Consider the following 16,455-nt stretch of genomic DNA (forward strand, 5'->3'; position numbering starts at 1 on the left):
AACGGGTCAACCAACTAGGCAACAATACACATGTGTTCGTGCCCTGTTCATCAATGACCACCTCCACCACCCAATAAGCTACCCCTTCCTGCAACAGAGCATCAGCGTCAAAAACACCAGGCGTATCCTCTTGAATACTACAAGTACACCAATGTATCTGTTCCACCTTTAAAACTCCAACGCTGAGCTTGTGGTGTACCATACATTGGTGCCTGTTCCACTTCACTGTAAGGAAGCAGTCAAAGATGGGATTGACCAGGATGTTAGATTTGGTATTTACAATTAGTTTAGTTTAACAAATTCGAGCATAATCAACGTTAACAAAGGCCAAATATGTAATGCATATAAACAACGAACATGTTAATTATGCACAAAACAATAGTGTAAACAGAATTGAGAAGAAAGCCTTAAAGCTTACACTATGTCTCGCATCTGTAGGACACAAGGAATCACCCTAAATCCAGATAAATAATCATGTTCGGAAGGACACTGTGGATTTTGCTGGCTTTGAAATAACCCCTGGCAGTTTTCGCCTCTACATAAAGTACTTGCGTGCCATCTGGGATTTTCCCGTTCCCAAAAATATCATAGATGTTCGCTCCTTGTTTGGACTTGTGAACCAATTCTCTTACGTATTTATCATGGCCGCAGGATGCAACCTTTCCGACAACTGCTGAAGCCAGAAACACCGTTCAGATGGGACGATGAACTTCAGGCTTTGTTTTAATGAGTTCAAGGGAGCTACAACCAGTAAAATATAACACGGGATTAGGGTATTTGATCCAGACAAACCATACTGTCTTGTTACGGATCGGTCCACGTCGGGCATTAGATTTTGGTTACTTCAGAAACATTGCTCCTGCCCTGACTCATACTCCTTATATTGCCGCAATGGTTGGCAAGTGACTATTGTAGGCAGTAGATTCAAGCATGCATAAGAGTCGCCCCTATTGAAGGTAAAGCACTTGCAGTTACGGATGCAATTGACAAGGATAGATACTTTGTGTTGGGCTGAAAATATCTTGTAGTAGCTGCGAATCACAAGTCTCTGCTCAAGAATGTTGGTGATCGTTCCCTGCAGGACATTCGCAACCGTGCTGCAGATTGTGTATCACAAAACCCTACGGTTCCTCCAAATCTGATGTCTCTACCAAACGACATAGCTGCTCTTGTCACATCTCGGCTACATCTACCAACGCTACCAGTTCTACAGCCCTACAATTTACCTTATTTAGATACCATTGATTGTTGTCAGCGGTGGCCTCTCTGAACGCCTTGAACTAGAAATATTATACCTGCGAAGGACTGAGATCAGCAGCAGCCAGTGACTGTGATAGTCGAACAAAATTTCCCAGAGCTTCGTAATGAGTAGCCTGACGCATTTCGCAAGTACTTCCAGTTTCGTGAGGATCACTTCAGCGAGCTGACCATTGACACTGATATAGGTATCCAGAAAGTGGTAGAGAGTCAGTCTTGTACACCTAACTCCCATGATGTCAAGCCAAGCACTGACTCGGATACTCACTCGCACGGCCAAACTCGTGACGATCACACCTAAGGTTTGTGTTCCCACTGCAATGATAGATGCCCCGACGACAACCGACCAGCCAGGCCATTTTGAAGTATCGAGACGTTCCATCCGTGCAATATCCAAACCCGCCTGGCACTCGGATTATGATATGTGACATTGATATTGCGTTCAAAGTATTCGTCCATAGATGAAGGACCTTACAATTGCCCAAATCGGACATTGTCTGTTTCAAATGTTAGAGGTGTATATTAATATTGTTTGCTGTATTTTTGTTGTTGCTGTGTAGTTTTTCAGGATCTAATCATGTTTCATTTGATATGTCAACCAATATATATCTTTAATGATTGATCTTTTATTGAAGTAATGTAGGGTTATATCTGACTGATTGACAAAACAAGTGATATGCAACAATTATATAGGAATACTTTCCAGCGTTTAAAGGAATGCATTAAGAACACTGTCCAGACTTAATTGTGAACAGTATCTACAGGTGGAGCGTGCAGGGACGGGCATGCCTCTCTTTCCAAGGTATAAAAATGTATCAAGATTTATTACATTTTACCTACCAACCACAACACACCAATTAAAATCAATATTCAAGGAAACCACTTATTATTATTTTATGGTGCAACGGAATGCAATTTGTGCCAGCTAGTGCACGTATATTTACAAGGGTGTAGGTAAAATGGCTTTACCACCTGTTCATAACCAATAGAACCGCCAAATTCCATCCTGAAAAATTGTGTACGCTATCGACGCAGAAATCGTTAATCGCTACACAGTATATAGATTCCCAATGCAATCCATAGTGTCAGCTAATTGGATAATATCTCATACCAGTTAGAAAATGCAATAATGACTATATAAATATTAAAAATCGATTCGTATATATTCGATATGGTGAAAAAATGATAGAAATAAGCATGTGTCAGAATGGCCACAGGACTGAGTGTATCAGAAGTGCTTAACGCTGGGGACTTAAAATACGACTTGCCGTGCACAGAGTGTCAGGAGCACGGACTAAACTCGGAGGCCGTCTATTTCTGTCAACACTGCAGCCGTCAATTGTGCGGCCTGTGTTTAAAGCGACATGACCGATTTTACCGGAGACATACCGTTCTTGGTCCAGAAAAGATGAATTCATGGGGAAAGGTGAAAAACACGTGCAAAATACACCCTGGTGATGAAATGGTGGTATTTTGTAGAGACCATTGGCAAACCTGTTGCGTCACATGTCGAAATGAGCTACACAGGTAAGAATGACTAAATGAGGTATTTGTAATGCAATATTTGTATTAAAGAAAGCAAACCAATGAGCGTCATGGATAAACTCACGTAGAACCAAGTAGGGCAGGTCGTCTTGCCAAACCTTACTGTCCTATCATAAATATTTGCCCAGCATTAATATTGAATATAAAGAAAAGAACAAGACAATAATGACACGACATGCTTGCAATCCAACATGTTGCCATGCCATGACAATATAATAAATGTTTCACTCGATAATCGATAAGAGTAAGATATATATTATGTGTATGATAAAATGATATGCTAAATAAGATAATGATGTAAAAGGCACTTGAAAAACTGAATTAACATTTTTTTGCAGAAAATGCAAACGAGTTATTCGTCTACAACACATGGTTAGATCATCAAAAACTGCTAAAGCTTCCACTCAGCCCGAAGGTAAATATCGTGCTAGGACAAATGAGCATGCAAAAACGCTTGTGGTTACTTACATGATTCCCGACAAACCATACACAGTGATAAAAAGCAAATGCTTCGGAGTCAGATTAGCGAATGACAACCATCGATGCTCAATACAAGGTATGGCAGCTCTGCCAGGTGGTGAAATCATCATAACTGACTATTCGAACAGAAAGCTTAAATTGCTTTCGACAGATTACATCGTGGTGGATCATGTCAGAGTTTCAAAGAAGCAATTAGGCATCTGCGTCGTCTCTGACAACCAGGTGGCTGTCTGCACTGGAGACTTCGAAATACAGTTCTTCCACGTCAGAAACAGCAAACTAGGGATTGACAGGAAACTCAAAGTAACACAATTGTATTTTACCATTTTATCATGTACTAGTTTTACTCATATCTCTATCATTTAAGCATACATTAAAATGAGTAATTGATTATGTATTTTTATAATTGGTCCCTTAATTATTATTCTTTACCACCAGGGGCCAATATTGATACATGTACTTATACTTTTACCATTACTATTTCTACAATGCTTATTGTTAACTATTTAGATGGACCATGAATGCAGGTGGGTGGCATACCGGGAAGGTTACCTGTATGTGTCATCTCCTGACACTGTTTACCAGTACACACTCAGTGGTCAGAGGGTGCGAAAGTTATATACAACATGTGGAGGGTATTTGTGGGGGATCGCAATGAGCTCAGACGGGGACCGAATCTACCTCACTAACGGTTTAGATAACCAACTTGTCACTGTGGACTTGCAAGGCCGAGTGGTGGCTACAATAGATGATAGGGACATGGACCGCACCAGAGGTGTTTGTGTTTCCAATAGTGGACAGGTGTTTGTGTGTGGGTACATTTCAAATACTATACAGCAGGTGGCTAGTGAGGGCAAACACAAACTGACCACACTGGCTACCGAAACGGATGGAGTGTGTCGTCCACAATCAGTATGCTATGACAGCAGGACATCATGCCTTATAGTGGGGCAAGCGTATAGTTGTCATATTGTGGTGTTAAAATTGAAATAACTGATGCACTATTCAATAACATATTCACGTATGATCACATACAAATAAACTTAGGAATATATAAAGTAAATGGAATACAGTAAAGTAGAATAAATAAATACGATTCACATACAAATACCGGGGTCGGAGCATTACATGCCGTCACTGGAGCCAATGGGATATACTATAGAGACAATTTAAGGAAATGAACAACGCGGACGCATTAGAGATTATTGTTACGTTCGTACATATTGTTATTAATAAATGTAAAATTGAAGAATGCTTTAAGTTAACATCTCCAAAATACTATGCCGATACCCTGTGATGCAGATTGTTTAAGAGTGGATGAAAACTAATCAGGTCAAGGGACAGACTTTACAACTTAAGGGTCATAACTCAGAAGTTACTAAAGCGATAACTGAACTAGTCCAATGTATCATGACCATAACCATTAAAATTGTGGCCAAGTTTTGAACAGATTATATGAGATACATGTATGGTCATTTTACAGAGCGGACAGTAAATTTGGTCAAAATAAAACAATTAAATGGCAGGTTAGTTTAAACATATTTGGGTAAATTCACGTATGAACAAGACTGTGAAATAAAGAATAAGAGAAATGAAAACAAGTTAAAAGGCATGCAGGTTGGTACTGTTTGCCATAAGCATGGCAAATGTGTTTGGTAAAGACTGAAATATAAAGAGACAAGTTTATGAGTGGACAACTTCAACAGACTTACAATGCAGGTTTTGGTTGAGTCGGTTCGTTCATACAGCTTCCTATTGGTGCAGAAGGGACCTCATACATGTATATTTTCTGAACGTCGTTTTTTTTCCTTGTATGATGCAATACAGACTAGGTAAGCACTAAGCATAACTAAACTAAAAAGCATGGCAAAAGCAAAGCATAGCAAAAGCAAAGCATGACAAAATGACAACAAACAGTCAGGAATTAAACAAAAGAAGAGAAGGTTTAACTATGGGAAGCGCAACAAGAACACCTACAACTCGACTTGTCCGTTCCATGCGTTGACCAAACTCCGAAACTGACTCAGGTTTCTTTCGTCACGAAAGTGTTGAGGGAGTGAGTTCCAGAGTTTGGGCGCCGCCGATCGGAAAAAGTTGAGGCCATACTTTGAGGTCCTTACCTGGGGTACCTCTGCAGTGTTTCTATACCTAAAATGATAAGAGTTGTGTTTTATTTTAACTAAATCGTGAAGATAAACTTGTGTATGCTTGTTTATTATCTTAAAGGTTTCTGAGGCAATAGTTCTTAGTCTTCTATTTTTAGTGGTGGAAGATGTAACTTAATTAATAAAGAAGAAGAATTTAATGTATGGTCATTGTAGATAAACCGTAATGCTCTTTCTTGTATTTTTTCAATCTTATTAGTATTTACTTCTCCACAAAAATGCCAGGTTAAGGGACAGAAATTAAAGTTTGACATAATAAAAAAGTAGCAGATATTAAGTTTACCTAATTTGCAGAGATTTTTCCCATGGCGTTTTAATACATTTAATTGCCTTGATGCTTACTTACAAGTGTTTGAAACATGAGTATTCAAATTTGTTATCATCAGCATAATTATATAATTTACTTTTGTTGAAAAAATCATTTATGAAAATATTAAACAAGACAGGCCCCAGGATAGAGCCCTGTGGCACTCCCTTATAAATATGTTTAAAGGCACTTCTAATTTCACCTAGTTTAACGCATTGATTCATATTGCTTAAGTAGCATTCGATTAAGTTAAGTGCATTTTCACTTACACCATAGTATTTTAATTTGGGGATAAGCAAGTCATGATGAAGGCAGTCAAATGCTTTAGAAAGGTCCATCAATACTGATGCTACGTATTTGTTTTCATCTAGTGCCTGCTTCCAGTCTTCAATGATTTTTAGGAGTGTTGTTTTGGCATCCGAATTTTGGTCTAAAAGCAGACAAGAATATATTAAAATGTTGTTAAAAAAATCAACTTTTTGAGTGTTCATGGCGCGTTCATTTTTTTGACAGAACTGGAAGAATACTGAGTGGACGATAGTTGCCCTTCTCGTGATTACTTTTCTTTTTATGTAAAGGAGTAACTTATGCCAATTTTAAACTATCAGGAAAAGTTGATGTTGAAGATGACTTGTTTACAATAGAAGTGATGTGATTGGCGATGACAGGTTTAGCTAATTTTACCAGTTTAGATGAGATACCATCAGCGCCTGTTGCTTTTTTGATACATAATTTATCAATAAAGTTAGAATCTACAGGTTTAAAATGAAGTTCGGTTTATGTTGGGCTGTTTTCTTTAATTGATACAATACTTGGATGATTTTCATTTACATCGAGATAATTATTTGACAAATAAATCATTAAAGACATTTCATACCCCTTGTTGATCAGTTACTAGTTTTGTGTTTTCAAGTAAGATGGTATCTTTGTGCTTGATTTATTGATTATTTGTCAGAAAAGGTTGAACAGTAGGCCAAAAGTCAGCTGATTTGCAACTCCCCACACATATGTCAATGAAATATTTATTTAAGTATTTTCTACTCAAACGAGTTAAAAGGTTTCTTTGTTTCCTGAAATTTTCCCAGTTTTTGGTTGATTTATTCATATTAAATTTATTAAAAAGCATTCTTTTTTTTATAAATGGCAATTTTTAAAGCTTTATTCATAAATGGGGCCGGTCTCTGGAGGACCTTCTTTTTTTAAGGGGGCATGTTTGTTTGCAGTTTCAGTGAAAGTTTTGCTAAATTCATTATACATTGTGTTTACATCTGTCTGACAACTATCTACAGTTAAAAGATTTTTAGATAAATCCTGGTTAAACTTTCAATATTGAAATGCTTAAAACTTATATAAATGCAGAACCTATTCTTCATCTTATCAATTTCCTGTTTGAACTGTACACTAATAAAATTGTGACAATCATTTAGTCCACAATCAAAATTAACAATGTTGTCGAGTAGGTTCTTGCTTGTGGTTAAAATGACATCTAATAATAAATGTAGGGCTACTGTTAAAAAGTAGGATCTTTAACAATATTTCCAAGGTCAAAAATATCACAGCAATTTCTAAGTGGTACACATTTGTCATCAATAAGCATGTTAAAATTAAGATCTCCAATGATTAACAAATTGTCATATTTGTTTATTTATAAAGACTTGTCTAGGGTTATATCACAGTTTTCTTGAAAAATATCCTTGTTCAAAGATGGTGGTTTATAAGTTCCATAGATCCATTTAGAATTATTTAATTTTACCTCAACACATAAAGATTCTCTGTCTTTAAACTATAGTCCTGGTTTCCTTTCACCAGCAATGTCTGAGCGGAAGTAGGCTATGATGCCTCCTCCATTCGAGGTCCTGTCAGCTCGCCACATATGATAGTTGTCCACTACAAACTGGGAATTAGGGAAAGAATCATCAAGTTTAACTCAACAGTAACAAAACTCAAACGTGAACTTGTCCCTTTAAAGGCAATTGTCGTTACCTTCGCCACGGGGTGAAATAGAATTGCACATTGACAATACGGTAGAGGAATGTTACGTTTAGTTTTGAGAAAGTCCCCAATCATAATGATTCGTTCAGAGCTATCTCCCTTCTTTAAAGGTTCAATACAACGTAAAGTTCCAAGTAATCCGAAAAATAAATGGCGTATCAACATTGTGAAAGTTATTTTCTTTATTTTGGAGAGAATTACACCTGAGTTATAAATAAATATTAACGAAATCGAGAAGAATGCCTTGGAATTTCGGAAATTTGGGTGGCATGCAAGATTTCCTGAAGAAGAAAGCATGTCGTTACCTTTTACAACATTATTTAGGCCAGTTTCTGAAGCAGAAACTGTCACTGGATCAGTTGAGTTTAGATTTGTATAATGGACAAGGGAAAATCACGGACTTGAATCTAGATGTCCAGGTATAATATTTGTATTGTGTCCCAACTTCAGTAAATAAAAAAAGTACCGTATGTCACATTTATTGTTTACAAAATGTCAACTGTGTTTGTAAACAAAGTTGGTAGGGGACGTTTCAAACACCTTTAATTTTAATAAATGTTTTAAATCTTGATGTAATATCAAAGATTTTGGGGTATTTATTTGAATGTGTCTTCCCAATTTGGAATATATTTCAACTTTGAGAAGGACTGAAATGATGCGAAATAAGAATTACGATAGCAAATATAGATCTGACCTGGTAATCAATATGTATATGTTGGCATTTGCAAATGTCTCCCTGATGAGCTAGTTTATATAGCGAAATAAGCAATGCAGTAGAGTGTCTGTATGCAGACCAAGAGGTCACAGGTTTAATCCTCACCAGATGCACATAGCGATTTGTGCAGTCTGTTGCAAATATAATTGGCAAGATAAAAAAAAAATTGTAAACAAAATGCACAGTGATGTAGTGTTCTCTTGCTAAATTTGCGGTTTTGCTTAAAATTATGGTGTATTTTGGTTAACAGTAAAAGATATTCTGTGTAGAAAAAGAAATCACATTCGATATTCAATATCAATTACTATGAGTATACTTTCAAATCCTTTCCTGCAGGCTATAAATGAAGATTTGGGTAGCCTGGCAGTGCCGGTGGAGCTAGTGGATGGGTTTGTTGAGTGTATAGCAGTCTCTATACCCTGGTCATCACTTATCAATGACAACACCTGCCTTGAGGTCACCGGCCTGGAGCTGACCTTACAACCAAAACAGCGGGAAGATAATGGTACAATCAGTGGTGAAACTGCTTGATATAAGTCCTATTGATTTGAAAAGCTTTTTTGCTATAATAAATACCTGTAGTTTGCCATCATCAATTTCTGCCGTATATATATCATGGAGTGTACAGAAAAAAGTACCCTGGTTGGTGACGATGAAACTTAACGCAACAAACCTGTCACCCAGTTACCTGGCATATACATGTATGTTTCAGGTATGATGGCAGGTGATATGTTAAGCAGCATGCACTCAAGCATGACAACGAGCCTTCAGCTGGCGCGGGAATGTCTCGAGTCTGACTCGGGTACCTCCCAGCAGCCACAACAGCCAATAGAAGGCGTACAGAAGTTTGCCCTTATGATTGACTCAGGTCTTGTGATTTTTTGTCTCTGATATTGATATTTCATTCTTGGTTTTCTGATGTGAATTTAAGACTGTCAAGAACAATTAAAGATGTTTTTATACTTATACAACAACACAGATTCAAGCTTGAGCTAGCCAAAGAGATTCTAATCAAGCGGGAACTGTGGTTCTGATAAAAGTTGAATAAAAACTGAAAATAAAATGCATAATTTCATCATTACATTATTTGTATTGTACTGATATTTCTTTTTATAAAATTTAACATCAGTACTTATCAGTTTACAAAAATTCATTGAGGTACTTAGCTTTTGCTTGATGAAGTTCCTGTAGATGTACAATGTATATTTATTGTATATGATCTTTCAGTATTGTCTAAAATTCGAGTGAAGTTGCTAAATACAGTGATCCGACTAGAGCATCAGCCAGGGGGCACTGTGCAGGGTACAGCACTGGAAATTAGGATTAAAAGGTAAAGAACAGAAAGCTGTGTAGGGTACAGTGCATGAATAACAGGGCTCATCCAAGGTTGCAATTTTAGGGAGCAGGAGTGAACTGCACACTGACTGAAAAATTACGCCAAACAATCATTCAGCATATGGCTTGCTGCTCATCATAGTAAATTTCGGCGATTCTGACTAGGCTTTGATTTTTGAAAATAAGGAAGACGCTGCAGTTTCTGTGACATAGTCACTGAAGTTGCCTGTTCAGATGAGCCTTAAATAATGGAATAAAAGGTAAAGCATGGTATGCGGTGCAGAGTATAGCACTGGACATATGGATTAAAAAGTAAAAAAGGTACATAAATCCAGGAGCCCTGTGACCTCTGCCAAGAGGCCGAACTTCAGGGATTTTCACTTTCAGCCATCCTTACTACTGTTAATTTAGAAATTTTCACACAAAGTACCTTATGTTATACTGCAATAAAGTACTGTATAACCATGAAAACTACTATCACTAGCATCATGCTAGATTGCTTGTTTTTTTAATATTTGTACATATGTCTTTAATGACTAAGATTATTAAGTATCTATTGTGTGTTTCCGGTACAGATAGAAAGATCTGACCCTAGGGCACGTGCATAAGGCTGTAACGAGGCTTGCTGTGTTACAGGCCATGAAACATGCCTGAGGGGCGGATTTTTTATCCGGACCACAAAAACATGATTGGTATTCTGTCTTGCATATCTAAAATGATAAATTTATGGAAGAATTGATATAGAAAACGTTGCACCAAAAAGTGTGTGCGACGTTTACTGACATCATAATGCGCAGTAATTATAAATCAATTTTAAATCACTATTGATGTCAAATGGTTCCTCTAAAAAACGCTTTTTTATGATTATTTATTTTTAATTTTAATTAAAAGTCTTGAATGCTTAAATATTTGATTGTGCTTCATTAAAATGGCATATGTTTTTCATAAACCATACAATAAAAGAAATAATGTTGCGCGTGACTCATCTTACATGGGGGTGTAAGACATATCCGGTATGGAAGAAACGTTTTTCTAGCATTGGTCACATGACTGGAGACACACGTCTGGTATGCAAGAAAAGACCTAGTGCATTTATATATATATTATATGTTGTATTTTTTATTCATCCAGAATTGAGTATTTTGATGACATGGCAACTACAAGTGAAGGCTCATCTGTGGACAGTAACACGACACATGAGCCTGCAGCCATGGCCCTCAAGAATCTACATATAGAGGGGATACAGCTGTTTTATGACGAGACCGGGGAGAGGAAATCTCCTGCACGCTCTCCCACCAGCTCTGATGGGTCACCTCCACAAGTACATAAACCATGAATGCCAATAATGATATTTTTTGCCATCTTAAATTTCAAGAATAAGATTTTCTTAAATTTAAGCATAAAATCAGTGAATTTGAAAAGTCATGCAATTGTTTCAAAGTAATGAAGAAGAGTTTTTCGCAGTTTTCATTGCTTTATGTTGTAAGACAGATATAAGAAAGGTAGCTAATAACTATATAGAAACTGTCGGCTGAGAGATTAGCATTCGGCACCAGTGTGCACCAGTCAACAATCGAAACCAAACCAGTCTTTCCTCTTAGAGTGACGTCCAGTCTTTTCTCTTGTTAGAGATATGTTGAGCTCCGTTTTTTCTACCTTACCAGATGTTCCAGTCAGCCATGACAAGTCTAGCCTCAGGCGCCAGTGTTTACAAGTCCACAATCCAGTCACCAAACCAGTCTAACCTGCATAAAAGCACCCAGTCTGGACTGGGCACCACTCCCCTGTCTGAGCCGGTACATCTGGCCACTATCACAGGCAGACAGGAGATCAAAGTAAAGATCAAACAGAGGGACAACATATCTGGCCCCAAGGTCAGTGACTGGTGTATAAGCTTGCCTGCATTTCAAGGAAAAAAGTGGAGGTTATGTCATAGCTTTGGTGTCCGTCTAATTGTTATTCCAAAGCTTTAACCTAGGCCACACCTCAAAACCATTATATTTAAATGAAACTGAAACTGAAACATGTACTTATGTTGCCAGACACAAGATGCACATGTATAAAAAGGCTCATAACTCTGGCTTTAATGAGTGAAGAGTTATGTCCCTTCTTCGACTTTATCATACCATTTGGTGTTGGCTTTTGTTACTAAAACTTTAAAATACCCTGTAATAAGTTTCAGTCACTCTGTAATAGGTAGCTTTAGCTGGTAGACAAGTCTCTGGTGTGGCATAAAGGAGTTGTTGTTGTTGTTGTTGTTGAATGTAGATATTGTATGCAAGACATGGAACTATAATAAAATAAAATAAAATAAAATAAAAATAGTGATTCTTAAAAACCCTGAAATTTACATGTTCATATGCTAAATTTTCAAAGTTTACAAACTTGTGTTATTTCCTTTGTGACCAGTTGGAGATAATGTGCCAGTTTGGAGGGATCCATGTGCTCGTGTGTCCCAGGCAGCTGCATGGAATCACACAGCTGCTCTCCGCTCTCAACACTTCAGGTAAACAGACCAAAAGCTAAATGTTGTAATGACTTATACTAGTGATAAAACGATAATCGAGTACAATCGTTAAATCGTCGCTGACAATGCTTTGTTGGCAACAATCGATAGTGGTTGTCCAAAATCAATGTCGCTAATGTTACTTCCGGTAACTACAGGTTTTTTTGCTGTGGTAAAAGTTGAGTTAATGTCAATTTTTGTTTCCGGTAAATTCTCATTGAAGTTATTTTAACATGAGACGTCACTCTCTTACACAAATGCGGTGAATGTAAATACTTTTGCTTAAAAACTTACAAACTCACCCAAAATTACAAATTGTTTTATCTGTTTATATATCCATAAACCTTCTTCAATGACTTATTTCTATGATGTAGTGGGTCCGGTCTTACCTGCAAATACCGGTGATCTTGGCTCGATACATTCTGGTTTTAAAACCTTTTTGGGGATCATTTGTAATTAACTAATTTACTTTTTTTGTGAACGTTTTATGAAATTAATATTTTCTAATAAGATGTTCAATATAACAGTTAATTGAATGTTAAGCTGGTTCACAATTTTTAATATGTTTTACATGGATAACATGCTAAGATAACTTACTAAATGCGGTGTGCATCATTTTGCAATTTATGTGCAATTATTAATCATGCGTTGTTGTTATGTTTTTTCGTTAAGTTATTAAAGACAGAAAAGGTTATGGAAATTAACTGTTGCAAATCAATCTTACTGATTCCAGGTTTAACCATTCATATGATCATGATGATACTACGTATAAAGAATGTATTCCTTACTGATATTATGAACTTTCGATTATTGTCCGATAGTAAATCGAAATGCTTGGTCCGATTTGATTCGATTATCGATAGCAAATGGAGTCCGATTTTCAAACACTAACTTATACCTCTGTCATCAGATGGACATAATATAGGATGAAGGACAGGAGGTTTCATTGATGAATTTTGAAATTCTAATAAAACATTTTTTTTTTTGCAATCTTTTCCAAACTTGGTTACAATGTTAATGGCCATAATACCTGAAAAAGAGATAACCAACAGTAGTTACCCTTGAATGATTGACCTTGTCTGAAGTCTAACATAAGCATTGTTTAGCCTATGATCATCAAACTTCACAAAATAACTTTGTTAATGAGCTAGATATTTCATGTATAATTGCTTTATTACGTTTTATACAATTAAGGCATTAAGATTGCCAGTTTTGTCTAAACATGTCATTATTTGATTATATTATGTTTTTGATATAACTTTTGTTTCCTAATGCATAGTGTATATATATATATAAATGTGTGTGTGGTATGTATTGTTCAGATAATTCCACTGGATTGAGGCAGGGGGCATCGAGTCGACCCATGGATGTTGTGGACCAGGCGCGGGTAGAAAGGGAGCTCCAATACCAGCTGCAGTCGGGCAGAGTGACCAGCAACAATCTCGCCAGTCTACAGGAGTACTCCCTACATGGTAAACTTACAATGAAAGTCTTTACATTCAGCATTACCAGTGTGATAACCACTTGACAATTTGGGTCACAACCATTTCTTCACTATTTTAATTGAAACACAGCCCAGTCTACGCCAATTACAGAGCTTTTGTAGGGTTTTATAAGGTTTGGGGACCAAGTCCATTTTGGTAGCACTTCTGCTAGGGCTTCAGCAAATGATTTATAGAAGGGTGTTGCACCTTATTCTTTTTTGAAATCATCCCTCCGGCTTTCCAGCTAATTTCTAGGATTTATACTTATGGGCTTATCCCTGGAGATTTCATTGTTTTATTATTGTGTTATGCATTTGGCTTCATGTTTTTGACTTGACATCCTTTAGATATTTTCTTGTTTTGAAAAACTTAAACTATTGTTAGTAGACTATTTACATCCCACCTTTCCAGTATTTTTGGCCGAGGGAAAAACTATGTTAGACCATTACTAATTAAAATAATAACTAATTGAATTGTGCAGGTGAAGATGATGACCAGTTTCAGTCCATGATGGGGCGTTGTCAGGGGCCGGGTAGTGACATGGACTCTTCCTTCACCAGCAACTACAGCACCAGCAGTGCCAGGACCACCAGCACTGCATTCTCAGGTCAGGAACCAACATCACCCATTAAGTTAATTAAACCAGCACTAACCACTGAGGTAACAGCATCAACATCACTCACGTAATTCATGAAACCAGCAACAACCACACAGGGTTATAGCACCTACACCTCCCACTAAGGTAACAACAGCTGTACCACCCATTTAAGCAACAACATATTCATAATCTGGTTAAAAAAACAAATTAATACCTGTAAGTTATAATGAATGTGACAAATGAATTTAAAAATATTAAAATCAAAACATCAAAATTTAAGGACTTTTCCGATGATTGTGTTATTCAATGAAAGTGTCATTTTAATGAAATGGGTTAGTTATGTTGGTTTCTATATCTATACTATAATATATTTATTATGAATATTGCTATACTGCTCAGCTGCTCCCTCTTCTTAGGTTTAACTCTTTAAACAGTAAATACTAATTTGAGTAATCTTTAGTATTTGGAGTTTCCATCAGCAGCTCTATTTTCAGATGATTTGCAAAATTCCTTTTGTTTTGTGTCAAAAAATTGTATTGAACTTTTTTTTGTAACACTTTGTACATTATATAGAGGATCTGACATGGAATTGATTTAACTTGTTTTCAGAAATTGTAAAAAAGAAATTAACATACTATGGTAGGTAGATTGTTATTGGTTTCTGCCTAGGAAATGGACTGAAAGCTGCACTCTCACTGATTTACCGTTTTGACAACTTTTTTATTTTTTGTCTTGGAATGAGCAAATTTTTGCGTAAATATCTGCAAACCAGTAAAAGACTGCTGACAATAGATCAGATCGAAGTTTTTCATATTTCCGTTCCAAAATAAATGTTTTATGGTTTAAACCGTTACTAATGGTTTAAGAAAAAATGCATAAAACATCAATTTTTGAACTTTCATATAAAAATCTGCAATCTAATATTTTGTCAGCAGTCTTATATGACTGGTTTACATGAATTTTGGCATAAATTAGCTTGTTCCAAGACAAATAATAAAAAAGTTGTTAAAATGGTACATCTGTGAGAGTGCAGCATTCAGAGAGGTTTGTTTCAGCTTTTAGATCATCAGAATAAATAGATTAAAATAATAATTATCTTTGTATAATTTTTCAGGGACAAGCCAACCAAAGTCTGGTGGAAAAATTAGTAAAGGTAAAGAACATTATCTATTTAGTGTTGACACAGAATCTATAGAAAGATTTACAATATAAGTGGGTATATGTTCCAAAAAATGTAATTTTTGATCAAGCTTCGGCAACCAAACTTTTTTTTTATCCCACGCCTTGAAAAGGCGGGTGGATATAGTAATGGTAGGCGCGATTCCGTTCGTGCGTGTGTGCGTGTGTTCGTGTGTCCGTCTGTGCGTCCCACATTCATTTTTTGCATCTCCTCTTACATTTCTCATGCGATTTCTACCAATCTTTCACAGATTGATAATCATAAAGTGAAGCAGCGAATATTCTCCAGCTTTTAGGATTTGACCATTTTTGAAAGAGTTATAGCCCTTTGTTTATTTTACTTTTAAAATTGGTTTCTTCGCAACTCCTCTTACATTTTTCATGCAATTTCTATCAAACTATCACAGATTGATGATCATAAAGTGAAGCAGGGCATATTGTCAGGCTTTCCTGATTTGACCATTTTTGAAAGAGTTATAGCCCTTTGTTTATTTTACTTTTAAAATTGGTTTCTTCGCAACTCCTCTTACGTTTTTCTTGCGATTTCTACCAAACTTTCACAGATTGATGATCATAAAGTGAAACAGCGCATATTTTCGGGCTTTCCTTATTTGACCCTTTTTGAAAGAGTTATTGCCCTTTGCTTATTTTACATTTAAAATTGGTTTCTTCGCAACTCCTCTTATGTTTTTCATGCGATTTCTACCAAACTTAAACAGATTGATAATCATATAGTGAAGCAGCGCATATTGTCAGGCTTTCCCGATTAGACCATTTTTGAAAAAGTTATTGCCCTCTGCTTATTTTACATTTAAAATTGGTTTCTTCGCAACTCCTCTTACGTTTTTCATGCGATTTCTACCAAACTTTCACAGATTGATGACTATATAGT

At 36.4% G+C, this 16,455-nt stretch overlaps 2 protein-coding genes across 3 annotated transcripts in view; both read left to right on the top strand.

The window, feature by feature from the left end:
- Positions 1 to 2,364: 2,364 nt before the first annotated feature.
- On the top strand, positions 2,365 to 4,459 carry LOC128207607 (uncharacterized). Its single transcript, XM_052910645.1, has 3 exons — positions 2,365 to 2,784; positions 3,141 to 3,585; positions 3,793 to 4,459. Exons 1-3 carry the CDS (start codon positions 2,465 to 2,467, stop codon positions 4,273 to 4,275), a joined length of 1,248 nt encoding a protein of 415 aa, XP_052766605.1. The 5' UTR covers positions 2,365 to 2,464; the 3' UTR covers positions 4,276 to 4,459.
- A 3,436-nt stretch (positions 4,460 to 7,895) lies between these two features.
- The window catches only part of LOC128209839 (autophagy-related protein 2 homolog B-like), a 79,467-nt gene continuing 70,907 nt past the window's right edge, over positions 7,896 to 16,455 (top strand). For both annotated transcript variants that reach the window (XM_052914079.1, XM_052914080.1), the window contains exons 1-10: positions 7,896 to 8,165; positions 8,798 to 8,966; positions 9,174 to 9,329; positions 9,689 to 9,791; positions 10,928 to 11,117; positions 11,461 to 11,670; positions 12,206 to 12,302; positions 13,625 to 13,774; positions 14,268 to 14,393; positions 15,499 to 15,537. In XM_052914079.1, coding sequence (XP_052770039.1) covers positions 7,986 to 8,165; positions 8,798 to 8,966; positions 9,174 to 9,329; positions 9,689 to 9,791; positions 10,928 to 11,117; positions 11,461 to 11,670; positions 12,206 to 12,302; positions 13,625 to 13,774; positions 14,268 to 14,393; positions 15,499 to 15,537 — 1,420 coding nt within the window. In that variant the 5' untranslated portion in view covers positions 7,896 to 7,985. The remainder of the gene's footprint in view (positions 8,166 to 8,797; positions 8,967 to 9,173; positions 9,330 to 9,688; positions 9,792 to 10,927; positions 11,118 to 11,460; positions 11,671 to 12,205; positions 12,303 to 13,624; positions 13,775 to 14,267; positions 14,394 to 15,498; positions 15,538 to 16,455) is intronic.

Source organism: Mya arenaria, chromosome 11, assembly GCF_026914265.1.
Source record: "Mya arenaria isolate MELC-2E11 chromosome 11, ASM2691426v1".
NCBI classification, from domain to species: Eukaryota; Metazoa; Mollusca; class Bivalvia; order Myida; family Myidae; genus Mya; species Mya arenaria.